Below are 23,009 nucleotides of genomic sequence, written 5' to 3'. Positions count from 1 at the left end.
ACTTTGATCAGAGCGGTGGGTGCGCCCCGAGCGTGGCGTGCATGGAGCAATGCCACGACTGAATCCAGGAGGTCACGGTGCTTACTCAGATGCAGTCACCGAGGCTCGTTAATAGCTCGTTTGATTAGGTACAAGCTTGCAACAGAATCTGATGCAGTAGTGAGCTTCTTATTTGCAAATTCTTTACCTTCGCCACCAAATTCTGCGAGGGCAGCACGAATTGCTGCCAATTCAGCTCTTGTAATAGTGTTAGTGCACCCAGCGCCATTTGGATTTACGTAGACAACGCGGGAGTCGCTGAACCAGGCACATGCACCTGTAACCTGGACTTCTTTGCCATTTTCGGTTTTAATTTTGCTTACCGAACTGTCTGTCCAACGGTGTCATTCACGTCGTGGGCCAGAGCATGGTGGGTCTGAAATCTCGCGTTTGGAAAGCGTCGTGCTTCGCGAGCCGTGGTGTGTATCGTCTTTGGGTTGGCGTGCTGGTATGTGGCTTGCTTCAGAAGTGAGTGTGGGAGGGCCGTGCAGGTTGGGGCCGGAGCCGTGTGTGTCCACGTGCGTGGATCGCTGATGTGCATGGGTGCGTTCGTCCCCCGTTTCAGTGTGTGCATGAGCCGTTTCAGGCGGGGGGCAAAGCACTGTAGACCGGCGGGGTTCCCAACAATGACCAGTCGGAGCCCCTTCTGGCGTTCAGCCTGGGTGTTGGTGCCAAGTCCTGTGTCAAGGCCCGCGGTGCCCGCGCACCAGTTGGCCAGCTCGTGGCATAGTGGGTGTTGAAGCCACTGTGTGTGGGGGAAAGTGGCCGCTTTGGGAAGCGCCAATACAGTAAGGGTTGGTTCCTGTGAGTCACGCATAGCCTCGGCGCATGCGAGGGCCCACATGAGCGCCTTCCGTGCATCTTGGGGGGTAGAGGGGGGGTGGGCATATTGCAGGCCGGTCCACGCGGTCTGGTAGGCATCGAGCAGGGCGCCAGAGGCCCCATCAGCAGGGTCTCGTGTCCAGTATTCGTGGGCTGTACTGGAAAAGTGTAGTGGGGACGCAAACATTTCCCAAATGTGTACTGCTTGTGTGGCCCGCAGGCACTGGAAGATGGCAGCTACTGTGCCTGCCGGCAGCGACACCTGGTGCATTGGCATGGCCTTGCGGTCCTGCTGCGCCGGGTCATAGCGGTAGCGCATGATGAGGGCAGCGACCGCTTCCTCAAAGGTGTTGGGCCGCTGGTTGCCGGTGTGCCTGAAGTGTTCCCAAAGGGTAAGGAGGCGGGGGTAGGTGATGGTGCCCAGCCAGCGGCCACTGGGTTCATGGATGTGCGCCTCAGCTGGGTCACGGCGGGTGCCACCAGTGGTGGTAATAGTGTATGCTCCGGGTGCCACGATGTCCTTGTAGGGGTTGCACGGGCTTGTGGTGATGGTGGTGGTTGTGCGGATGTCGCGCGCACGGGATGCGGTATCCAGGGGCTCGGTGTCGTGGCGGCCTTGGCGCTGTTTGGCGGTAAGGTTCCGATCGGTTGCGGGGCGCACTGTTTGGGGCCGCGGGCCTTTGTTGGTACCGTTTGCTAGCCGGGCTTTGCACTCATCCAGTAGCTCCTCCCATTGGGGATTGTGTTTTAGGTCCCATTCACGGTCCGTGCTCGGCGCCCACGTGATATGTGGCAGGAGTCTGGTCGTCCAAAATGAGAAGAGGGGGGTTGCAGTGGGCTGTAGTGCTGCCGGCTCTGCAGGTTGGGCAGGCTCTTCAGGTGCGATTGCGTGGGCTTGGGTTTCAGCCGGAGGCTCAGCCTCGGTCTGTGCAGGATTTGGGCCTGGGCGTGCCGCAAGTGGGTGCTTGTAGCACCTGGCGTTCTGGATAGGTGCGTAGCCCATGCGAACAAAAGCAGAGACAATGTCGGCAGGGCAAATGGACGGCTTCCACTGCACCTTCCAGTATTTCTCACGTGTCCCAGAGATGTCCTCTCTGGCCTTGCGCTTCCGTGTCAGTTCTTTGTCCGTGACAGTTTGTTTATTTTCGCTGTGCAGGACCTGTGCAGGTTCCTGTCCGTCATTGTCCAGGTCGTAGGTGAGTTGAGTGTCACCGTTAGTGCGGTTGTCGGCGGGCCGTGGGACTAGATCGTGTGTGATCCTGGCGCGGGCCAGTCGCCAGCTGGGACGGGCCCCGTGACCTCCCGCAGCTTCCACTGCCGGGGCGGTCAGGGGCGGCGCTGGGCTATCGACGTCCATGGGGTCGTTGTGAGCGGCAGCCTGGATGACTTCCATAGGCAATCCTGTGTTGTTCAGGTACTCGCTTATGGTGTTGGGTTCGGGGTTGGCAGCATTAGCCGTGAGGCGGGTTGTGAGGGCGGGTGGTAGCCCACGGCGCTGTTGGCGTGGTTCGACAGCATGTGCAAGGGATGGTGGGTCTTGGGGGTGTGGGTGGCAGATCCGCATGTGTCCTGTCATGTCTTTGGCGAGCGCTTGGAATACCGAGCATGCCGTTTCGTACCCCCGCGTGCCCACCGGCAGGCTCTCATCGCCGTTGGTGAGCCGCAGGGCATGGTTGATGGCGGCGCGGTCCCCGGTGAGTAGGTCCTCAGGGGTAGTGCGTGAAGTTTCTGCAATGCATGCGCGTTGCGCTGCATGTTTTGTAACGCGCCGTGCGCGTGTTTGGTTCTGTGGTGGCTGGCGTGTTGTAGCCGGCTTGCGGGCTCTGGCCGGTGGCCGTAGGGAGGGTTGCGTTGCCCCATCAGCGGGGACTTCCGGTGCAGCAGCACCTTGTGCGCTGGGGTGGGCCTGGGCCGCACCTGCTGGGGAGGGGGGGGGCTAGGTCGGCGGGGGCTTGCGTGGTGTTTGTCTGGGCGGGGGGCGCCGCCGGGTGGGGCTGGTACCAATCGAGGGGGTTGGCCATTCCGAGAGGGAGGGGGTCCGCCCTCATGGCTAAGGCCACGATTGCGGCCACGTCAGGCAGTGCACGCAGTGCGGTGGTCAGGGGGGCAGGGCTGCCGTGGGCTGGAGCGTTTTCCCCTGCACGTGCAGCCATACTGAGAGCAAGGCTAAGCCTGTTCAGGGCTACCTTGTGCTTGTGTTGGACCCGGCTCGCTCCCATGTGCTTCTCCAGGTCCGAGCTAGTAATCAGGTGTGTGCCTGTGTTGCGGTCCACCAGGTGGCTCCCCCTCGACCGCGACCCGCGTGGCGGGGTCTACGGGGTCTAGGTGGCTTAGTTTGCAGTGCGTCTTGAAGTTGAAGCAATTTGACGGCCTCGCCGTCCGGAAACTCGTTGATGAAATCCTCAAAACTTATGCCGTTGTCGCGTGCCGCAGCGACGCTGCCAGTGGGCTTGCCGTTGGCTTCCTCGATGCTGGCATGCTGGCAGACCCTAACAACAAATTTTGAAGGGCCCTTTATGTGGCCCAAGCAGCGCCCAAATCTGGGCGACAGCGGACAGTCAAGCACCAGGTCGTCCTTCGCTGCTTTGGGTGGCATTTTCGTCTTTTGTATTGCGGATGCATTCAGCTGCGGACGCGCTGTGGATGCATTTAGCTTGACGCGGGCCTTGAATGCATGCGGGCCGACGGCGTGTGCCGGGCGTGTGCCTCTCGTAATTCCGACCTCGTTTGAACTCGAACCTCGAAATTCAAACGCCGGACCGGCATGGCTTAAATGTCCTTCGCCAAATAAGCATACATGTAATCGAAGTTGCTAAGCATACTCGAGACGTTCGTCGTTTCCATTCTTACATGGTTCGCGCAACGGCCCCTTTCGGCCTGTCTCGCTCTCTTGTGACTCGCTATCTGCTGCAGACGACGGTTTAGTACACCTAGACTTCCATGTCGGCTGCTGGGAGCCCTGGCGAGCAGCGACCGGTGGTCTGCTTCGGCATCGACGCCGGCACCATGACCACGTAGGCTTTGTGGCTCCCGTGTTTGCATGGCGTTGCCAACGCGACTGACGCCCATTGTTGTGCATCCGCGCGACAGGTTGGTTGGCATTGTCAAGGTTGTCGACGGCAATGCCAGCGATGTGGAGTTCCTGGTGGACGGTGCTGTCGAGGGCCCCGCTCGTAGGCGCGTTGGCCGCAAAGGTGAATTTGAACCACTGGGTGTCCCGTCGGTCTGTCGGCCCCGGACCAACTGTCGTTTGACCAACTGTCGTTTGACCCTTGACTAGGGTTGTTCCTGGCCTTAGAATGGAATTCCTTCTAACGTTATAATAATGTAGAACTAAATTAAATCATTAGGATGAGCATGAGAACGAGGTCCGTAACTTTTAACCTAGGGGGAGTTCGCTGCTGAAACTTTGGCAAGCCAACGGCTGATGCGCACCCAGGTGTTTGCAAAAGTCGGCACGTTTGCGGGGTGCACAGGCCAGGCTGAACTGAGTATGCGCCCCCCAGATACAGCCATACTGACTGCGCTGGTCACGCTAGACCCGTCATCAGCAGCCTGTCCAAGGTGCCCGTTAGCCATTGCACATACGCACGGACGCATGCCGGTATACGGCATGCCTAGGGTTGTTCCACTTGCTATCCTCCGCCTCCCCACTCCTCTGCTTTGGCGCGCTTCTGTCCCCAAGATTCAAAGCCAATCCGTGTTTTCTCAATCCCAGGTTCTAAACCCGGTCGCTTGGGCCTTCTACAAAATACGGTTATAATATATTAGATTTTTCCTAAGTTTAATTCTCATCCTAAGACCCGGCGCAACCCTACCCTTGACTCGGTCCGCAGAAGGTACGGACCCGGGCTGCAGGCACGGTCGTTAGAAACATCAAGCGCCTTGTGGGGGTCACGCCCGCCCCCACTGACATCGAGATGCTTTCCAAGATGGTCGGGGCCCCCGTCGTCATCGGTTCCGGCGGCGGTGCCGCCGTCAGCCTGCCTGGTTGCGAGGACGAGCTCTCACCCCTTCAGTACTTCGCCCTCATGTTCGGGCACCTGAAGAACCTGATCGGCGCGGAGCTGACGGGGCTAGGTCTCACCTGGGACGACGCGTGCGTGGCGATCACGACGCCTGCGCGCTGGTTCGCGCATGACCATGAGGTGGGTGGTGGGTGGAGGAGGTGGGTTGAATGCATCTGATGCATGTCCCCAGGGGTGCGGGGTGGCCAACTTGGCCCATGTGATCGGTAACGGTCGGCAACCGCCCCCAATTCCCAGTTGCGACCAGGCCCCGGCCCGATTTCTTTGCATAGACCTATAAGGAGTACCCCATAGAAGACCCCTGGCGCGCCGGGCGACTAGTTTACTGGCCTTTGACGAAACTTGACCATTTGAACAGCATTACCGCATTTCCAGCCTTTGTGCAGCGCCCGGTGCGCCAGGTGACCATCTAGAAGTGTTACAAAGTAGATGGAGCGAAGCGGACAAGGCGGTCGCTGTTGGCTGCTCTGGGCGCTGGAGGGCTCTGCTCTGACGGTAGGGTCGCCGGCACCGCCCTTAGTCTTGTTCTGATGAATGATATGGGCTATCCTTTGCTCCTATATTTAGCCTAGCGCATCGGGCATATCATCTGAGGCGTCGCTGGCTTTGGTTGCTTCACATTTTAACGCTCTGCTGCTTCTCATACCTGTATCAAGCCTTTCCGCTATTACCTATACCATATCAGTGAGGTGGTCACGGACGAAATCTGCAAAGCGTTGCCCGCGCGTCCAGGATTTTAGCTCGCATTTTGAACCGGGGGTCCGGGTGCAGAGGGGCCAGCTTTTGGTACCCGCTACCAGCGCCACATGCATCAACACCAGAAATCATCGCACCTGCAGCGCACTGCAGTCTAACCAATGCAGTTTCGAACTCGGGCCGCCATGCAACATTCCTTGCACGTCATAAATTATTTGCCTTGGGTCGTTCCGCTATTTCTAGTATACTCAGGATGCCGATTGACTGGATGGAGGGCCGAGTGCACCTACGGCAGGCCAGCCAGGTCAGCTCGCAGCATCGGGATGCACTGGCCCCGGGAAAACGCATGCTTATAACCCGGGAGGCGCCTCTGGCACTGGTTATTGCCCTAGAATATAGTCCATATTGTGGGAGGCAGTTGATCTCGCCGGTCCACTAGTCGCGCGTAGGTGTCAATATGCGGTTGGCGGTGAGTCAGCGTATCTTTGACCGTTGACCGCCCATATTGCCCGCTGACCGCCCATATTGCCCTTGAGATGGAGGGCTGCTGAGGGCAGGCTTCGGAAACGAAACAATCACCCACCATTTACAGCAGTCCACATACCGCAATGCAAGTCATGATCACCGTCTTGCTCAAGTTTGCAAACGTTCATCACCCGGGGAGGGCAAATGGATATGGGGAGTAAGCGGCTGTGCCCTTACTTGGGCGGCGTGCCTAAACACAGTCGCACGCCGCTTCCCTTGGCCCCAGCCCCGCGGCCGTCTAATTTCTACGGCGCCTAATAACCAGCACGGGTCTGCCCGGCCATTCCCAGTTGCCGGGCAGAGACCACCCCCCCGGACGAAAAACACAAGAGTGACTCAAAACCGCGCTAGGTAGCAAAGCCTCCATATGCTTATAATCAAGTAGGGTGGGCGGGTGGGAAAAGACAAACTAGCCCTCGGCTCCCGAGCCGTTCACGGCTAGTACGCCAAAACGCAAAGTAAAGTAAATAATAGCTCGCACGATACCGATGCAACCAAAACAGTCCGTCTTTCGAGCCACGTTCACGCATTGGGGCCCATCTTCCGACACACGGCGGTTCCCCCGCCCTTCTCTCCTCGGCCTTCGCCTACCAAGCATGCGCGTCCTCGCCAGCCTATTTCTCCGCTTCCCTCCTTCAAAACCTGTCTTAAGTTCCGTTCAAGTTTACTAGAAGCTCCACTTAAAACCGCCCTTTGAGATGGAGGGCTGCTGAGGGCAGGCTTCGGAAACGAAACAATCACCCACCATTTACAGCAGTCCACATACCGCAATGCAAGTCATGATCACCGTCTTGCTCAAGTTTGCAAACGTTCATCACCCGGGGAGGGAAAATGGATATGGGGAGTAAGCGGCTGTGCCCTTACTTGGGCGGCGTGCCTAAACACAGTCGCACGCCGCTTCCCTTGGCCCCAGCCCCGCGGCCGTCTAATTTCTACGGCGCCTAATAACCAGCACGGGTCTGCCCGGCCATTCCTAGTTGCCGGGCAGAGACCACCCCCCACACCAATCCCTCCTAATACCGACAGCTCAAGACTCGCCAGCGTACCGGCAGCTGCCCCTCTCGTGTAGCCCCACCTATGCTGGCACTCAGATCCCAGCGGGCCCCACAGACAGCACCCTCTGCTCTAAGCATCTGCAACTCTCTTGTAGCCCCACCTATGCTGGCGCTCAGATCCCAGCCGGCCCCACAGAAAAACCCCTCCGCTCCAAGCGGAGTCCCCCCGCACCAATTCCAACTCGGCGACCGCCCAGTTCGCCCGCAAGTGCTCCCACAGGCGCGGCTCCAGCTGCTGCTGACGCTTCCCCGTCCGACGGATGAGCACTGCCGCGCCCCTCGTAAAGCCGGCCGCGGCATCGGCCGCCGCCGACTCCTGTCACTCCTCAGGCCTTGTGCATCAGCGTGTCTCCGACATCGGCAAGTGCGCAACCTGCGTGGACAAGGCTGACACGCATAATTGTCACCCGCCCATTAAAACCGCCTATTGCCCGTTGACTGCCCATATTGCCCGTTGACCGCCCATACTGCCCGCTGACCGCCCATACAGCCATACTGCCCGCTGACCGCCAATATTGCCTCCTGCCCTAACGTACTGGCCGCTCTACCTCCGACGTATTGCGCTAGCTGCCGCCTACTCGATACGCCACGAATCACCACACAAATTACCACGCAACCACCAAGGCGCGCAGAACGCAGAACCTCACAGTCCTCACAACCATGCACGCACAGCGTCCACCAAAGCCGCGCAAGCGCAAGCGGATTGTTTGCGAAGTCACAGTTGTCGACATGTCCGAAAGGAAGGCGTACCCTTGCATCTTGAGCAGGCATCATCACGGCCGGGTGATGTCATCGTGGCTGCAGTAAAATTGAAAGGACGCGGCGCAGTAAGAGCGAAGGTCCAGGACCACATGGAAGCTGGGATGTTGCCGACCGACCACCCCGCTTTGGGCGCGCGCGTAGTGCAACACCCAGACCTTCCCAACAAGAAAGGGCGTAATGCTGGAACAATTTTGAAAGCCGTGCTCGGCGGAGTCAAGGCTTACCGCCACATGTCGAGTTGAGAAAAATAATAATAATAATAATCCCAACGCTGGCCCATAGGGCCTAGCATGTATTAACGGGGCAACGCCTTCGCTGATCATCTCTCAACCCAGTTCGAGAGAAGGCGGGAAGTCACCACGACCACCTTATCATTTGCCGGTCCTGCCCACCGGTGGGAGCGGGGTGGATTAAGCCCCTGGTGTCCTATCCATGTTCAGCTCGGATGATCTACCCTCACGGCTTTCGGTACCTGAGATCGGGGGATCAGGTAATGCCGACTGTCGGGCAACATCTCAACTGAAACTCTGGATCGCTCCAGAGTCCGGCCCCTTTGCCGGCACTTCACGACCGCTCTCTTATCTGACGTTAGCCACGGATGACAAGGACACGACTGAAGAGCCGTGCGGTCCCTGCGGAGCGCCTGTGCGTGATTTGAATACGCACGGAGGTTTCCCCTGTACCGAATTTGGGGAGGATCGAACTCGGGTCTGAACCGACGTTACACACCAACTTATCGCTAAGCAACCTCTGCCGTGGTCGATATGTCGAGTTGAGAAGTTCCGGCCTTCCAGACAGAACCAGGAATGCCAGTCTCGCACAAAGGCTTCAATCAGGATGGTGTTTGCCTGTTGGCGTAGCACAGAGGTTGGTAAGCGAGATCCCTGCCCAGTAAGCGAGTGGCCGCATATGGGGGATCTGTGCATGTTTACCATTCTGTAAAAAAAACCATACTCTGGGCCCATGGCATGCTGCGGTCACGCAGGAGGGTGGTAAGGCGGCAGCACTGGTAGCAAATGATAGCTGGTGTGTGACACCAAACACTTGGTTTGGACACTAGCATATGCAGCAGATACAGCAGGGGCACACATGCCCTGAACCATTTGATCCCAGCGAAATTTGAGGCGTGGAAACACGCCGCTTTAATAGTAGGCAAGGCAGGTGTCCCCACCCTTGAATTGGCATGCGGGCATAACACGTGCTTCTAAGCGCGCTGACACGCGGTTTGAATTGTATCCTGCATTGCTAATGCGCTGCACGAAGTATTTTATACATTGTAGATGTCCCCACGCTGGCTATAGCGCCCTGAGCGCGACACCCTGATGCGAGCATGCTCGCGGCCCAAACTGTGGGCCGTGGCGCTGTACGCTGCCATTTAGCCCGGCCGAAGCGCTGAAGTATCCTATGCAATACAACAAGAGTTAAGAGTGCTTGTACGCTGGCTACAGCGCCCTGAGCCCCGACCCGAGCACGCGCGAGCATGCTCGCGGCCCAAACTGTGGGCCGTGGCGCTGCTCGCTGCCATTTGCAACAAAAGAGAGCGCCAGCAAGCGCACGCGGCCTCCGAACCAGGAACTCGATAGCTTTCCGAAGCACGGCGGCATAAGTTGCTCGCTCATCAGCTACCGTACGCAAACGTAACTTTATAAAACAAACCACACAGAAAGACAGCATTTGAGACCTCGATGTGATGCATGCGGCCTTCAGAGCGACACACGAAACCCCGGGCCCTGCACTTCTTACCCCCTGCAACTGAACCACCTCCCGCTCAAACACTGCTCCCTACTTCAAAACTTGTTTTAAGCTCCGGTCAGTCGGCAAGCTCCTGGAGCCTTCGCTTAAAACAGCCCTTTGAGATACGGGGCGTGTTTTGCGCGGGGAGGCGAACCAACCGAGCTGCACAAGCGGTGTTGAGCAACACCGGTTATAAATTTGCAACCACACATAGCACACGCACTCACACAGACGCACAGCACGGCACGCACGCACACGCTCACTGTCCGGGGGAGGGCAATATCAAAAAGGGGGGATTGCCAGATGGCCGGAAACTTGGCGTCTCTGCACCCAAGCTTACCGACCACCAGCCAGCAGCAACCGGGATGCTGCTTCACTTGGTCTGCCCGGTTTGGCTTCTCGCCACCACACACCGGGCAGAAACCACCCCCCTCACCAAATCCCTCTCATTCACCCCAAAAGCAATTGCACTGCGCACATCATGCGTTTGTTTTGTGCGACACCGCTTCTGTGGAACACGAACACACCCGGACACTAGCACACAGACGCTCCCCCCGGCAGACCGGAAAATCCATGGCGGGGAGCATACGCCCGTCCGCCATGCCGTCTGCCGGCCTGACCCCCCACACCAGTTCCTGCGTACTGCATTGCTGCTTCTGCATGGCTGCTCCGGCGCCGCCGCTCCTGTGGGATGCCCCTTCCCGAACCGCTGCGGCAGTGAGCACCGCCGCAGCCGCAGCCATCCGTTCGGCCTTCCCCCATGTCTTCCGCGTCGCAGCTGCGGCAGTGAGCACCGCCGCAGCTATGCGCTGCCTCGGCTCCTCGCCTATCCCTGTACCCTCTCCCCGTGTCCCCAAAACCAAAGCTGCGGCAGTGAGCACCGCCGCAGCTAAGCACCGCCCCCCCGCTGCAGCAACGCATCGCCGCCCGCGCTGATCCCGGTACGCTGTTGGTCTGCGGCCGCATATTCACGTCAAGCTATCCGTCATTTTGTCGGCAGTTGGTCACCCGGATGCTAAGCCGGGGGTGTTCGTCACCCAGACGACTTCCTGCTGGGGGAGTTTGTCGCCCAGACTCCTCCTGGGGGTCCAGTCACCCTGGGCGGGGGAGTTCGTCACCCAGACTCCTCCTGGGAGAGTTCGTCACCCAGACTCCTCCTGGGAGAGTTCGTCACCCAGACTCCTCCTGGGAGAGTTCGTCACCCAGACTCCTCCTGGGAGAGTTCGTTACCCAGACTCCTCCTGGGCCTGCCGCGGCCGCAGACTACATGATCTGTCGACGCGGTTTCGCCCGCTGCGGCTGGTGCTGCTGACCACTCCGTGCCGGATATCTCTCAAACGATAGTGCTCTCGCATTTTCTGGCTGGTACTCGCGCCTGCTGCTGCGCGCGCCTGCTTTGATCCCCAGCTCGCCCTTGACCTGCATTCAAACGCCAAAGGGCCTCGCCAGCGGTGCATGCCTCACATCTTACCAGTCAACAAAAGAGAGCGCCAGCAAGCGCACGCGGCCTCCGAACCAGGAACTCGATAGCTTTCCGAAGCACGGCGGCATAAGTTGCTCGCTCATCAGCTATGTCGCCTAAAAGCGCAGCACCCGTAAAAAAACCGGGAACTATAAAAACTTTTGCGCTGTAACGCGGGCTGTCACTGAGGCACTGGCCACGATGCAGCTGTATGACGACAGGCCTGCACCGCTTTGACCTTCCCAGGGTATGAGCACGGAGCGTGGAGAGGCTGGACGGCCGCCACGCCCGACCCTGTATACCAGCCGCTGTCCTGGGCACTTGCGGGGTGATCAAGATGCGCCTGCGGCGATCACTGCAATAGTCGGAGATACCAGAGGTGTGGTCGAGAGATGATTCAGTCGTATGTACAAGGAGAGCTGGGGAACCTGTAAAGGAAAGGGATAGGGAGAGAGAGAAGGGAGAGAGAAGTGGCGGCCGGCTGGCCGGACCTGCACGAGAGAAAGAGGGGATAGAAGCCGTAGCCTCAGGCGGAGCCTGGGCGTAGTTGTTAGGGCGTGTAGAACGCCAGAGGTATTGGATAGGAGAGAGGAGCGAGACTACCCTATAAGGCTGAGTACCCGCTGGAGTCGTACGCGCTGCTGATGCGCAACCCGGCTGAGCTGAGCAAGCTAAGCTCCCAGGCAAGCAAGTCTGTACAACAGGTTTGTGCGCTTACAAGCAAGCAATCCTATGCGAGTGCTACAGACTGCAGGCACAGGCAGGCAAGTCGGTACAACAGATGCGAGCTGCTTGCACCCAAGGCTGGAGGATACCGTATGCAGACCAGATGGCTGGCAGAAGAAAGCAGGAGCCGGGAGCGGTAGTCGGTCGCAATCTCGAAGGGAAACCGGTGGAGGGAGAAGGGAGGCAGAGGCTGGATCACAGTAGGATGTTGCAATCTCGAAGGGAGACCAGAGAAGGGGAGAAGGGAGACTGTAGGCGCCGGGGTGACGGGGGAAGCCTGACACACTAGAGGCCGCGCACTATGGCGAAGGGCTTAGGTCCAGTCCGGTCCGCACGCGTCGGTCGCAGGGGAAGGGGAAGGGGCAGCCCGCGAAGGGGAATTTGCACTCAACCGTTACAAGTATGCTGCCGTCAGCCACGGGTTGTGACCGCAAGACACAGCACACGCCAAACGAGCCCTGGTGCCTTGATGCAACCAGGCTGTGGAGTCAGAGTTGGCCACGAATGTTCAGGCAAGGAGCCAGCTAAGCACAGGCTTGGTGCGACCTAGTTGTGAGCGGGGCGGCTACCGCTAGCGTCTCTGGCTGCTTGGTCGTAGTCTTAGGCTTCCTCAGGCAACGCTAGGTGCTGTGCAGCTGTGGGAGTCGACCTGGAATGTGCGTCAGGCCCCTATATATCGCTAGGTAACTACTTCCGGTGGCGGGCGTGCCACACCTTCAACCGACCTCGTCAACTACCCAAAACGTCGCTCGATGGTGGGTGTGCTAAACAACTTCTTCGAACATTCTAGGCTAGCCCGGGGCGCCACTAGAAACATCGAGCAAGTCCGGAAACTTCGATCGCGAACTACTAGATCAACCAACTCGACGCGGCCTAATGCCGCTGCTATGCTCATCATCTCGCTCAACTATTTATCATATTTTTGCTGATCCACAATGGCCTTGGATCTTGATTGGTCTTGGTCGGTGGAACTTGGACGAGCAGCGCCGCGACTCACGTCTCGGCGCCGCTGGAAGCTATACGTAGTGGCTTGGGCTCGCCATGTTCAAGACGGGATCCTTGCTGGACCGTGGGCCCTTGGTGGAAGGGGCGGTGTTGGCGAACCTGGGCTACCCGAGGGGCATGGGACACACACACACGCACGCACTGGCAGGGATTGGGGAAAGCAGGAACCTGTTGCAGTGCGGCACTTTCTACTCTTTCCTCTGCAGTAGCAAAGATGGGTCAGCCGCGGATTTACGAAGTACATCTGTTGTCGCCACAGCTGTCGCTACCGGGCCTTCAGTCATGCGTCCCTTGCATGACCCAGTAGCGTGCTGACCCAGGCATTTCTGCTTGCTTGCGGCGGCAGGTCGGCTTGCACTACATAAACCGCGTTGAAATGATCTTGAGCCGTGCAGCAGGCGATTGTTGACCACCGTTGCCTAGCGGCTGTAGGAGACGCAGGCCCCTCCATTTGATTGGGCTCGTGCGCCAGCAGTAAAATAAGATACCTTGGTAGGGGAAACTGGTGGGAGGGCCTTCGGTTGCGGTCCGTTTTGGGTCGATGCAGGACGATAGGAGGTACAGTGGCAGTTGCCAGCTTCTGTACACGTAGGGGCCGTTGGACGGACATTTTGGTAGCGGGGGGCAGATCGCGTAACTGTTTATCCTTGGGCTTCTCCATTCCATGTGCGGTGGCGCGCAGGCGCCCTTGAGTCTTGGTGACGGTGGTGGCGGTCGGGATGACAGCGCCGTTGTTTTGCGGAGTTGCAGCGGCAGCCGCAGCGGCCGCAACAGCTTCCGCCGTGGCGGCGGCCCGTACCGGGCCTATGCTCGACGCACGACCGGGTAAGGCCGGTACCGGGCCCTTGTCCGCACCACGCCCTCCAGAGAGGTTGGCCGTTTCCATCAGGTGTTGGGGACAATACCAAGAGCCATATGGTACGTTAAGTACCCGCGGCCACAGGCAGTACGGGTCACAGCCATGGGCAGGGCGTTTAGCAGGTCTGTCGCAGATAAGCAGGTTGTTTGGGGGCGGCTCTCCTTTGCCGCAGATGTCACACTGTAGGCCTTCCATAGGTTCGCTGTCACAGCAGTCAGCGTCAGGGGGTCTCACCTCGAAATCAAACATGTTGGGCATATGGGTGCGCATGGCGGGCGACTCCTCGAGAGCCGGCTTGGGGTGTACGGAAGCTTGGCTTGGATCACGTCCGTCTCCACTAGGGAACAAGGTCGGGTCAGCGTTGGGCACTTCGGTCGCAATCTCTTGGCTGACGGACGGCGTTGACAAATCTGTACGGGGTAGTTGGGAAGCATTGACGCGGCGCGGCGGCAACACCGACACAGGCCTTGTAGGGGCTTCCGTTACGGTTGGCTGGGGTGCTGGAGGTGGAGTGGCGGCAGCGGTGGCAAGGGCCGCCGCCGCGGCAGACTGAGGGTGCTGTGCAGCCTCAGAGCGCACCTTTACGCGTCGTGGCAGGGTGCGGGGTTCGGGTTGAGGCTCATCAGGTTCAGGGCCAGGCTCAGGTTCAGGCGCTGATTCCGGTTCGGGTGTAAATTTCTCAGACGACGTAGCTTCCTTGGGCGTGTTGGCAGCCTGCTGGGGCGGTGGAAGAGGAGGCCGAGCTGGGGAGTCTGAGATAAAATCCATACGGCGGGCATCAGTGTGCCCGTCGCTAAGGAAGAGGGGCACAACTCCTGGCTCCTGCTGGGATGCTGCAGGGGCCAGCTGATCGCAGGTCATAAGTGGGCTTGCACGCACCGGCGGTAAGGCGGCTGCACGAATGTGCTCCTGCTCGGTTGGGGACATCTTGCTTGGAGCGCGGGAAGACGGCGGAGGAGCGGCGGTGGTGGGTGCGGCGCCGTCCGAGAGCTCAGGTAGCTCGTCTCCCACACGTTGATGACATGTGGCTTTAACGCCTTCCAACACGTTCAGAGACGCAGAGGCGGAGCGAGAAGGAGGAGGGGAACGTGCGCCGTTGGAAGCTTCAGGTGGCAGGAACGCGCCAGCCTGATGGGCCAAGGCAATGAAGGCCTCAGCCGCTGCACTTTCGTCGGCAGTCGGCGGGGGCTCAGGCGCGCCGTCGGGGGACACGCTCGGGTTGTCTGGAAATTCTGTAGTCGTCGCCTCGTTGGTAGAGATGTCGCAGGAGAAGTGTGCGGGTGACTCGCAGAGGAGGCCAGGAGAAGTTGGAGGTGAGCCAGGGCTTGGCCCGGCAGAAAGGTTAGCGCGCGGGATGCGCACGGGCGCCAAGGGCGGCGTCCCGAGGGGAGGCAGGTTCTTAACGGTAGCAGTCTTGTTTGAAGGGCTGTCGGAAGAAAGGGGCGTTTTAGGGGTGCTTGCTACGACGGCGGCGTCGTGTGTAATCTGGTTTGACACGGTGCCGTACTCCTTGGCTGTCCATTTTGTCAACCCGTTTTCCCAGGTGGTAAACAACCAAGAGCGCACCTCAGCGGTACGCGGCAGGTGTTGGAGTAGCTGTTTCATGCCGGACGAGGCAGTAGAGGCAGCCTCCACAGCGGCGCTCTTGAGGGTATACAGCGCCTTACCTGCCTTCTCTTTCAGGTGGCCCACATGGCTGACGGATTGCAGGGCGGGGATTGCATCCTGTTCGTGGCCGTAGGTCCCAGAATTGTATCCGATAGATGGCATTCCTTGCAGCCCGGGCAGGGAGGTCTTGAGGGAAGGAGGCTCCTCGACGACCACACAAGTAATGGGCCCGTGACTGCGTTGGTTGTAGTCGTTGGTGTACAGCAGCCGCTGGCCGCCGCCGAAATCCACGGAAGCCTTGATGGGGTACAGGAAGTCCATTCCCAGCAGTAACTCGTAGTTTTGGGCTTGGGACACGTACATGTCCATGGTGTACATCAGATCTTGGCCCAGCCCCACCTGCATGCCACGTATTTGACCAGTTGCCTTCTTCTTGACACCATCGGCATTCAGGAACATGGCGCGTGATTCAGCGACGTAAGGCAGCAGGTTCAGGCGGCGCACGATATGCATAGGCACCACACTGTAAGAGGCGCCAGTGTCAACCACTGCCCTAATGCTCTCTTTCTCTCCACGGGCGTTGGTTAGTGTGACCGTAGCCCGGCACACTGAAAACATGGGGAGACGGCTGTCCAGGTTGTAGAGAGGCAGAGAATCCCACCGTGCGGTGTGCGCATCCGGGACGGGCATAGGGTCCGAAGCAGTTAAGTCTTGAGAACGAGAGGCCAAGAAGGTGGTGCAAGAGACTGGCGGCGGGCTTGGCTCGGCCGTAGCCGGGTTGAGAGGGACCGCCGCAGGTGGCAGTCGCTGCTGAGGAGGAGTTGAAGACGGTGTTTCCGGGGTGTTTTTGGCACGGGTAGTCCCACCACCAGGACGACGGGTTGCGCGGCCAACGCCACGATGGCCAGCGGAAATCGTGTCGCCCCTGTTACTGCATTCATTATGCGCGGGGGAAGGCATGGCTGGCCTGCTGACGGCAGAACCGGGAGAGGTATCTATGGGCACCCCAGGGTCCGCGGCACGGTGAGTTGAGGGGGCTGGCGTGTCGGCAGGGGCCTTGGACGGGGCACGGGTAGTACTGACGCGGCGTGGCGGCGGCCGGTTGTTGATCTCCATAGGTTGGGCGTCGGGGTCTGCGGGCGCACGCCTGTTGGGCAAGCGTACGGGTTCGGGATCGCTGATACGCTTGGTGGTGAAGACGGCGTGTTCATTGGAGTACAGCTCTGACTCCCTGCCATCTTCGGTCCTGGAGTCGGAGTCACTAGCGTAGCGGTGGGAGAGGTATGCAGGCACAGCAGCCTCCTCCTCACGTTCATACATATTGGTGGACAAATCATGGCCGTGACGGTAGGCCAACGTCATCTTGGCGAGCTTAGACTGCAGAGCCTCCAGCTCACGCTCAAAGGAGTCAGGAGCTGGGGCTGGGGGAGAGGCGGACCGCGGCGGCGTGCGCGAACGGTCAGTATACCGGTCTAGTCGGTCTTCACGGGTTCTGTCGCGGGAGGAGTACTTCTCATCACGGGGGCGTACGACGCTGTCATCACGGCGGGAGAGGGAGGAGGAAAGTGGACGGTGGCGGTCATGGCGAGTCTCAGGAGGCGTGGGGGGTGCCGGAGAGGGTAGGCTGCGGGTGTTTGGCGGTTGTTCATTAAACCGCACCCTGCGTCAGCGCTCGTATCTTACGAAGGCAGGGGCGGCGTCAGTGGCCGAATTCCTTAAAATGGCTTCGTTTAGTTGACGAAACAGGCTGCCGCCGCTTCGTTCACCCCCCAAATTATTCCGGGGGCTCCGCCCCCGACCCGCACGATGTCGACACCGACACGACACGCCCACTCCTCCCCTGCTTCCCGCCGACCCAACCTCACTCTCCCGCCAGGGGAACCCCTGTCTCCCGCCGTCAACACCCATAGATACAGCCCTTTGAGCCTTCTTACCATATGCGACGCAGTTTTCGGCCGTGGAGTAGCCGCTGGAACCCCCTGTCCTTGGCCAAAAGTGGCCGAAATCCCAAAAATGTCTTCGTCTGTTTGCCGAAAGACCCCCCAAGATCCCGTGCGTTTTGGCCGAGATTCCAAGTCAAGATCAAAAACATTTCGTCCGCCAGAGGCCTTTTTGGGCAAATTTCGTTCCGAACGAAGGAAGATACGAGCGCTGCCCTGCGTTCGGGAGGTGCCGGGGCGCTGCGCCCTGTGCTGGCGTCGTCCCAATCTTCAACTTCGCTGACGTAGATGGCGCCGTCAATCGCATCTTCCAGAGTTTGAGGGCGCAAGAGGTGAACCTTGCGATAGGTGCGGGGGTGAAGCCCACGCAGGTAGTGGTACATGTAATCGCGGCCAGGCCTGATATCAAGACGGGCCAGAAGATGGCGGAAACGGTCGGAATAATCACGTACTGACTCGCGTAGGCCCTGGCGGCAGGATGCCAGTTGGCCATAGATTTCTGTTTCTCGTAGGGCAAAACGGTCGAGGAAGGCTTGACTGAACTTCGGCCAGGAATCGATGTCCTTACCAGCAGAGTCCCAAACCCTGGCGGAGTGTAGCAGGCGGCAGCGGGCAACGGCTAGTTTGGTGGGATCGTCCCAACCAAACACCTGTCCAACCCTTTCAATAGAATCGATCCAATCAGTCGGGTCATCAGAGGAGGGGTTGAACGTGGGAACAGCATTAAGAGCAGAGGGCGAAATGCCCTTCCTGAGTTGGGTAGAACGGCTCGAACGCCGGCTTGACGCAGATGAAGAAGATTCGGCGTCGGAGTCAACCATTTTAGCTGTCGCAGTAGACGGATAAATCCGGGCGTAGCCAGGAAAGCTGGGAATGACGGTAAGGGGACGCAGAGGAGCTCAGGACAATTTCCCGCAACTCCCCCCACTAAAAGCGCAGCACCCGTAAAAAAACCGGGAACTATAAAAACTTTTGCGCTGTAACGCGGGCTGTCACTGAGGCACTGGCCACGATGCAGCTGTATGACGACAGGCCTGCACCGCTTTGACCTTCCCAGGGTATGAGCACGGAGCGTGGAGAGGCTGGACGGCCGCCACGCCCGACCCTGTATACCAGCCGCTGTCCTGGGCACTTGCGGGGTGATCAAGATGCGCCTGCGGCGATCACTGCAATAGTCGGAGATACCAGAGGTGTGGTCGAGAGATGATTCAGTCGTATGTACAAGGAGAGCTGGGGAACCTGTAAAGGAAAGGGATAGGGAGAGAGAGAAGGGAGAGAGACTTGGCGACCGGCTGGCCGGACCTGCACGAGAGAAAGAGGGGATAGAAGCCGTAGCCTCAGGTGGAGCCTGGGCATAGTTGTTAGGGCGTGTAGAACGCCAGAGGTTTTGGATAGGAGAGAGGAGCGAGACTACCCTATAAGGCTGAGTACCCGCTGGAGTCGTACGCGCTGCTGATGCGCAACCCGGCTGAGCTGAGCAAGCTAAGCTCCCAGGCAAGCAAGTCTGTACAACAGGTTTGTGCGCTTACAAGCAAGCAATCCTATGCGAGTGCTACAGACTGCAGGCACAGGCAGGCAAGTCGGTACAACAGATGCGAGCTGCTTGCACCCAAGGCTGGAGGATACCGTATGCAGACCAGATGGCTGGCAGAAGAAAGCAGGAGCCGGGAGCGGTAGTCGGTCGCAATCTCGAAGGGAAACCGGTGGAGGGAGAAGGGAGGCAGAGGCTGGATCACAGTAGGATGTTGCAATCTCGAAGGGAGACCAGAGAAGGGAGACTGTAGGCGCCGGGGTGACGGGGGAAGCCTGACACACTAGAGGCCGCGCACTATGGCGAAGGGCTTAGGTCCAGTCCGGTCCGCACGCGTCGGTCGCAGGGGAAGGGGAAGGGGCAACCCGCGAAGGGGAATTTGCACTCAACCGTTACAAGTATGCTGCAGTCAGCCACGGGTTGTGACCGCAAGACACAGCACACGCCAAACGAGCCCTGGTGCCTTGATGCAACCAGGCTGTGGAGTCAGAGTTGGCCACGAATGTTCGGGCAAGGAGCCAGCTAAGCACAGGCTTGGTGCGACCTAGTTGTGAGGGGGGCGGCTACCGCTAGCGTCTCGGGCTGCTTAGTCGTAGTCTTAGGCTTCCTCAGGCAACGCTAGGTGCTGTGCAGCTGTGGGAGTCGACCTGGAATGTGCGTCAGGCCCCTAGATATCGCTAGGTAACTACTTCCGGTGGCGGGCGTGCCACACCTTCAACCGACCTCGTCAACTACCCAAAACGTCGCTCGATGGTGGGTGTGCTAAACAACTTCTTCGAACATTCTAGGCTAGCCCGGGGCGCCACTAGAAACATCGAGCAAGTCCGGAAACTTCGATCGCGAACTACTAGATCAACCAACTCGACGCGGCCTAATGCCGCTGCTATGCTCATCATCTCGCTCAACTATTTATCATATTTTTGCTGATCCACAATGGCCTTGGATCTTGATTGGTCTTGGTCGGTGGAACTTGGACGAGCAGCGCCGCGACTCACGTCTCGGCGCCGCTGGAAGCTATACGTAGTGGCTTGGGCTCGCCATGTTCAAGACGGGATCCTTGCTGGACCGTGGGCCCTTGGTGGAAGGGGCGGTGTTGGCGAACCTGGGCTACCCGAGGGGCATGGGACACACACACACGCACGCACTGGCAGGGATTGGGGAAAGCAGGAACCTGTTGCAGTGCGGCACTTTCTACTCTTTCCTCTGCAGTAGCAAAGATGGGTCAGCCGCGGATTTACGAAGTACATCTTTTGTCGCCACAGCTACCGTACGCAAACGTAACTTTATAAAACAAACCACACAGAAAGACAGCATTTGAGACCTCGATGTGATGCATGCGGCCTTCAGAGCGACACACGAAACCCCGGGCCCTGCACTTCTTACCCCCTGCAACTGAACCACCTCCCGCTCAAACACTGCTCCCTACTTCAAAACTTGTTTTAAGCTCCGGTCAGTCGGCAAGCTCCTGGAGCCTTCGCTTAAAACAGCCCATTTAGCCCGGCCGAAGCGCTGAAGTATCCTATGCAATACAACAAGAGTTAAGAGTGCTTTTGCGCTGACTATGGCGCCCTGAGAGCGACACCCCGATGCGAGCACGCGCGAGCATGCTCGCGGCCCAAACTGTGGGCCGTGGCGCTGAGAGCCGCGCCAGTCACGGAAGAGCAGCTAGATGCGCATCCTAGTGGCAGCACATAAAGCCCAGCAAGCGACCCTGGCATTGTTCTGGGGCTCCAGCCTCGGGGCCGGTCGCGGTTGAGTTTAAGCCATCTTGCAAAGGAGCTGCTGGCTCTTCCCTGTTGACCAGCAGGAGTAGTCTGCTTTCGTTTCTCCGTCAGTGCGAGGTGGTCATTTGATGGCTAAGTAAGGCGGCCGGCTTTAAGCCGAGTTCCAGGCCGAGTTCGCGCAGCTTTGACCGCAGTTGCTCGCCAGAGTATTTTGAATGTATGGCGTTGCCGATATCATGCAAGTGAATCTTTGGAGTATTTCAGTGTCTGTGTGTGTGGCTTGGTGCTCGAGGATGCATGGGAACGTCCTCTCAGAATCTAACCGAAGGGTTTGAGCACGAATTATGAACACAGTTATAATAGCCATCCCAGTATTTGCAGATGTATGTACATGTACCTGTAGGCGTCAATACCTGGTTGACCCGGTGCAAGCCCGCTCCTGCCCGGCAGAATGGATGTCCTACCAGTAACGACAAGCAAATGAGCAGAAAAAATTAAGAATGGAGCAGAACAGCGATGACAGTGATGCTGACACAGTTGGGACAGATGCTAGTGACTGGAGCGGCGGTGACAGGGACCCGGAGGTTGACGGCATTAGACAAGAGCTGCAAACTCAGATTCCAGGCGCTAAGTTGGATCAAGCAGAAGGTATGTGACGTTCGGTCGTTCGGTGGTCGAAACGATTCGCATGTCGTGGGAACAACCCTTAACTAACGCCTCCTTGTGTTCGCAGGCCAGTTCCTCGCCGCACGTCATCTTGCCAGCGATATCTCGCAGGAGCTTAACGCGACAGCGGGTACGGGCGCGCTTGGCGCGAGGCTCGGCGCCAAAATCAAGCTCCTCTTCCAGCTGACTGGTGCGCGTGCTGGTGATGCCAGCGGCGGTGCCGAGCCCCCCTCGCCGCGCTCCCTGCACTCATTGGGCTCACCAACTCGCGGCATCCGCGTGGGCGGTCGCCGGCGGGCGGACGGCACCTCGCGCACTCTCAGGGGGAAGGCTCGCCGCGTGACAGTCCGCCAAATTAAGCTGATGATGAAGCGGATGGGCCGGGCGGTGGTGGCTCACTTGAACAGCGGGCGGGGCAACCTCGCCATGTGCAACTTTGCTGTAGACCAGACGGGTGTCGCCCACAAGACAGCCGCGGAGCCACAGGAGCTCCAAGAGTTCCTCAGCACCACAACGCTGGCGGCCCTCGTGGCCATGCTAGGCCCTGACTGCACGTTGGAGCAGGCGATGATCGCTGTGATGCAGCGAGCACTTAATTACCGGATTACGGAGGACGTGCCGGGTAGGCTACAGGCAGCAGGCTACGCACGGCGTGTCGGGTTGGGGGCGGATACAGACTCGGGGGATTGTTAGCCATATTCAAGAATACCAAGCATGCCTGGCCGTGTGGCCGCCAACATTACTTGCAGAGCTCTCTCCTGGCAACAGGACGTTGGGACTCAAGGCGTTGATGGCGCAGAGCCAATTCACCGTACCGATGCTGCGCTCCACCGCCAAGTCACTCATCGCAATCACCAAGCGTGGGCTCAGGGTGCTGCTGGTCGTCGGACCCAAGGTGAGCATAAGAGGTACGGCTGGAGACCAAAGCCGACGCTCGCATCGACTGCTGGCACTTATGCACTGACACACACCTCTTCCTGATGGCATACGTATGCAGTTCAACAAGGTCAGGCAGACTGCGGCAGCTGCGCCTCACGGCACGACGGCTGCCGGTGAAGCCGCTGCTGGAGGGAAGACTGGCGCAGCGGGTGGGCAAGTGACGCAGCTGGTGGCCTTTTGGGAACGCCGCTCCAGCCATCGGGCGCCGGTAATTGATGTGATGGACCTTGATGGATCACCGTCAGCGCGCTTGTGCTTGTGCTGTTACGACCCCTGTCCTGGCTGGAAGCGTGCTCCCTCCACTGGCCTGCTAGCCCCTGCCCTCGCTCACACGCTTTTCGTCTTGGCTTCACCTACGCAGGCGCCCGCAGCGGCGCCCGCACCTCCTGGTCCGCAACACGCTGCGGGGACCGCCGGCGCCCCTGCCGACGGCGGCACCACAGCCCCTACGGCCGCCACCACCGCACCTGGCGCGTCCACAGGAGGCGGCGGCGGCGCGGGGCCTAGCGCCGCCTCGGCAGCAGCTGCAGCGGGCGTAGACGGCGCCGACGCTGGTGGGACCGGAGGTGGCGTGCAGCAGGTGGGTGTGGAAGGATTGCTGCGTCGCCCTTAGGCAGCAGTGCGTATGTGCTTGTATGGTTTCCCATGCGTCCTCCAATCGCCCGCCGGCCTTGCACGCTGGATGCATGCCGCCCCGACCCAACGCCTTTGGTGGTCCTGCACAGGCAGCAGCAGCGGCTGTCAGGGATGGCAGCGGGGGTGGTGGAGTTCAGGCTGGGCCAGACGGAGACGGCACAGCGTTGCCACCGGTGAGAATGCATGGTGTCAAGTGCATGTATGTCTGTATACATAACCCCAGGGACGCCGCGCCTGATGACAATACCGACA

At 59.2% G+C, this 23,009-nt stretch overlaps 4 protein-coding genes across 4 annotated transcripts in view; all 4 read left to right on the top strand.

The window, feature by feature from the left end:
- The first annotated feature begins 3,058 nt into the window (after positions 1–3,058).
- Positions 3,059–4,494, top strand: CHLRE_02g141266v5 (uncharacterized protein). Its single transcript, XM_043060078.1, has 3 exons — positions 3,059–3,875; positions 3,952–4,055; positions 4,142–4,494. The coding sequence occupies exons 1-3, from the start codon at positions 3,802–3,804 to the stop codon at positions 4,174–4,176; spliced, it is 213 nt and encodes a 70-aa protein (XP_042927849.1). The 5' UTR covers positions 3,059–3,801; the 3' UTR covers positions 4,177–4,494.
- A 144-nt stretch (positions 4,495–4,638) lies between these two features.
- On the top strand, positions 4,639–5,394 carry CHLRE_02g141246v5 (uncharacterized protein). The gene is made up of 2 exons (XM_043060077.1): positions 4,639–5,016; positions 5,127–5,394. The coding sequence occupies exons 1-2, from the start codon at positions 4,794–4,796 to the stop codon at positions 5,159–5,161; spliced, it is 258 nt and encodes an 85-aa protein (XP_042927848.1). The 5' UTR covers positions 4,639–4,793; the 3' UTR covers positions 5,162–5,394.
- Positions 5,395–8,998: 3,604 nt separating this feature from the next.
- CHLRE_02g141226v5 (uncharacterized protein) lies at positions 8,999–11,556 on the top strand. Its single transcript, XM_043060076.1, has 3 exons — positions 8,999–9,736; positions 10,440–10,534; positions 11,100–11,556. The coding sequence occupies exons 2-3, from the start codon at positions 10,466–10,468 to the stop codon at positions 11,241–11,243; spliced, it is 213 nt and encodes a 70-aa protein (XP_042927847.1). The 5' UTR covers positions 8,999–9,736; positions 10,440–10,465; the 3' UTR covers positions 11,244–11,556.
- Positions 11,557–20,248: 8,692 nt separating this feature from the next.
- The window catches only part of CHLRE_02g141206v5 (uncharacterized protein), a 5,986-nt gene continuing 3,225 nt past the window's right edge, over positions 20,249–23,009 (top strand). Inside the window, exons 1-5 of the mRNA XM_043060075.1 lie at positions 20,249–21,164; positions 21,250–21,804; positions 21,932–22,077; positions 22,483–22,701; positions 22,847–22,930. Of these exons, the coding sequence (XP_042927846.1) occupies positions 21,017–21,164; positions 21,250–21,804; positions 21,932–22,077; positions 22,483–22,701; positions 22,847–22,930 (1,152 nt within the window). The 5' untranslated portion in view covers positions 20,249–21,016. The remainder of the gene's footprint in view (positions 21,165–21,249; positions 21,805–21,931; positions 22,078–22,482; positions 22,702–22,846; positions 22,931–23,009) is intronic.

Source organism: Chlamydomonas reinhardtii, chromosome 2 (assembly GCF_000002595.2).
Source record: "Chlamydomonas reinhardtii strain CC-503 cw92 mt+ chromosome 2, whole genome shotgun sequence".
Classification (NCBI taxonomy): domain Eukaryota; kingdom Viridiplantae; phylum Chlorophyta; class Chlorophyceae; order Chlamydomonadales; family Chlamydomonadaceae; genus Chlamydomonas; species Chlamydomonas reinhardtii.
The sequence above is the reverse complement of the archived record's forward strand: the minus strand, read 5'-3'. Positions and strand labels throughout refer to the sequence as shown.